This window comes from Pyrus communis, chromosome 7 (assembly GCF_041283825.1).
Source record: "Pyrus communis isolate YQ-2024b chromosome 7, ASM4128382v1, whole genome shotgun sequence".
NCBI lineage: Eukaryota > Viridiplantae > Streptophyta > Magnoliopsida > Rosales > Rosaceae > Pyrus > Pyrus communis.
Window position 1 is genome coordinate 23,832,783 of NC_142571.1, and position 1,764 is coordinate 23,834,546.

Consider the following 1,764-nt stretch of genomic DNA (forward strand, 5'->3'; position numbering starts at 1 on the left):
TTTTCAAACACAATGATTGTACTATTATGTTGAAGAAATTATACAAACCCTCCAAGCAGCTCACAAACATTAACCAAAATCACACACCATGCAGCATACAAATAAAGAAAATGACGAAAATTAACTGGGAAAAAGCAAGTTTAAGCGAAAATTTGGGAGAAATCGAGCCTAACAAAGCTTAGATATTCGTCGTTGAGCCAACTATACTTCTCCATGTATGGATTGCCCAGAGTATTCTTAGGAGGGTAACTTTCTATGCAGTCTTTCCAAACATTGGCATCATCCAAGTCCTTCAATACTTCCCACACAGTGTTGTTGCACTTAAAACCTGCTCCAAATCCACTCATCAGAATTTTGTTGCCCTTCTTAAGCCTCTTCTTTGCCTCCATGTATCCCAAAGCGTACCAAAATCCGGCTGTTGACGTGTTGCCAAACCGGTGAAGCGTCATTCTAGACGGCTCAAGATCATAATCACTTAGACCTAAGCTCTTCCCAATCCCATCTATGATTGCTCTTCCACCAGGGTGAATGCAGAAATGCTCTATTCCTGCCTTGAGATTTAACCCCATACCAACTGCTTCTAGCTTTTGGCTTTTAGTACCAGTTCTATTCCGAACCCTAGAGGCCACCAGGTAGAGAAATAATTCTCTCAGTGGAAGCACTTTTGGGACTAGGTCTTGGAGGTTCATCGTTAAAGCCATAGCTGCTGCTTTCGTGAGGTGTTTGGTGAGGCGAAACCCTTGGTATCCACTCTCATCTTCTAGCTGTATGCAGCATTCATACGCTTCAGTGTTCGAGCCAATATGGGTACGTACCAAATGCTGTAACTTCAACTTGGCTTGGTGCTGTAGGGTTCTGTTGTTTGTGAACAGCAACGAACACCCTCCCGAGCGGAACAGACAGTTCGTAAGCATCATGGATTTTTCTTTGCCGCAATACCAGTTTGGAGCTAAGGATTCTGTGCTGACAACGACCGCATTTGCGTTCTTATACGACTTGAACAAGTTCTGCACAACATCAATGGCAACAAGGCTTGCGCTGCAGCCCATTCCCGAGAGGTTGAAGCTTTTGATGTCCTCCCTCATCTTGTACCGGTTTATTATGCGCGACGTTAGTGAGGGTGCGGGGGAGAACATCGACACATTGACAACAAGGATGTCGATTTGTGAAGGAGGAATTGCAGCATTCCTTGCGAAAAGCTTGTCAAGTGTGTCGAAAATGATGCCATCCATTTCATTAAGCTCGTCTGCCCCGGTTGGATTTTCTTCTCGGCCTTCAATTATGTTTCTTGGGCAGGAAGTTTCTTCTCCAATGCCGGAATTGACAATGGTTTTCAAGAGAAACCTTAACTCCTCCAACCCCAGATTCTTGTTCCGCAAGACGATCTTCGCGCAGGAATCGCTGTTGATCTTCATGTCTTCTTTCGCCTTGTAGCACTCGTAAGCCAGCAGGAAACAGCACTGGTCTCTCCTTCGGAAAACCAACTTCAAGAAGGAGAAGAAACCGAAAAGAACGAGTAGAGACATTGTCATGAGGATCTCCATGGCCCTAGGGTTTTGAACTGTGAATTGTGAATTGTTCAATGAATGCAGAACTTGAACAATATTTCTCTTAATATACACGTAACTTTGCAGCCATCCCTTTAGTATAGATTGATGGTGATGAAATACTGAAACTCTTGAACATTAATGTTAAGAATTTACTTTTTACCTACAAATGTAGATAGTCAGTAGGCTGCATGAACGGTCCAAGTTTCCCAGAATA

General features: G+C 43.4%; 1 protein-coding gene across 1 annotated transcript; it reads right to left on the reverse strand.

Moving 5' to 3' along the window:
- LOC137735723 (3-ketoacyl-CoA synthase 19) lies at positions 1–1,764 on the reverse strand. The gene has a single exon (XM_068475165.2). It carries the CDS (start codon positions 1,542–1,544, stop codon positions 141–143), a length of 1,404 nt encoding a protein of 467 aa, XP_068331266.1. The 5' UTR covers positions 1,545–1,764; the 3' UTR covers positions 1–140.

What these genes read in the sequence shown, in the direction of transcription:
- LOC137735723 (XM_068475165.2), bottom strand. Translation starts at nt 1,544, where the DNA reads ATGGAGATCCTCATGACAATGTCTCTACTCGTTCTTTTCGGTTTCTTC.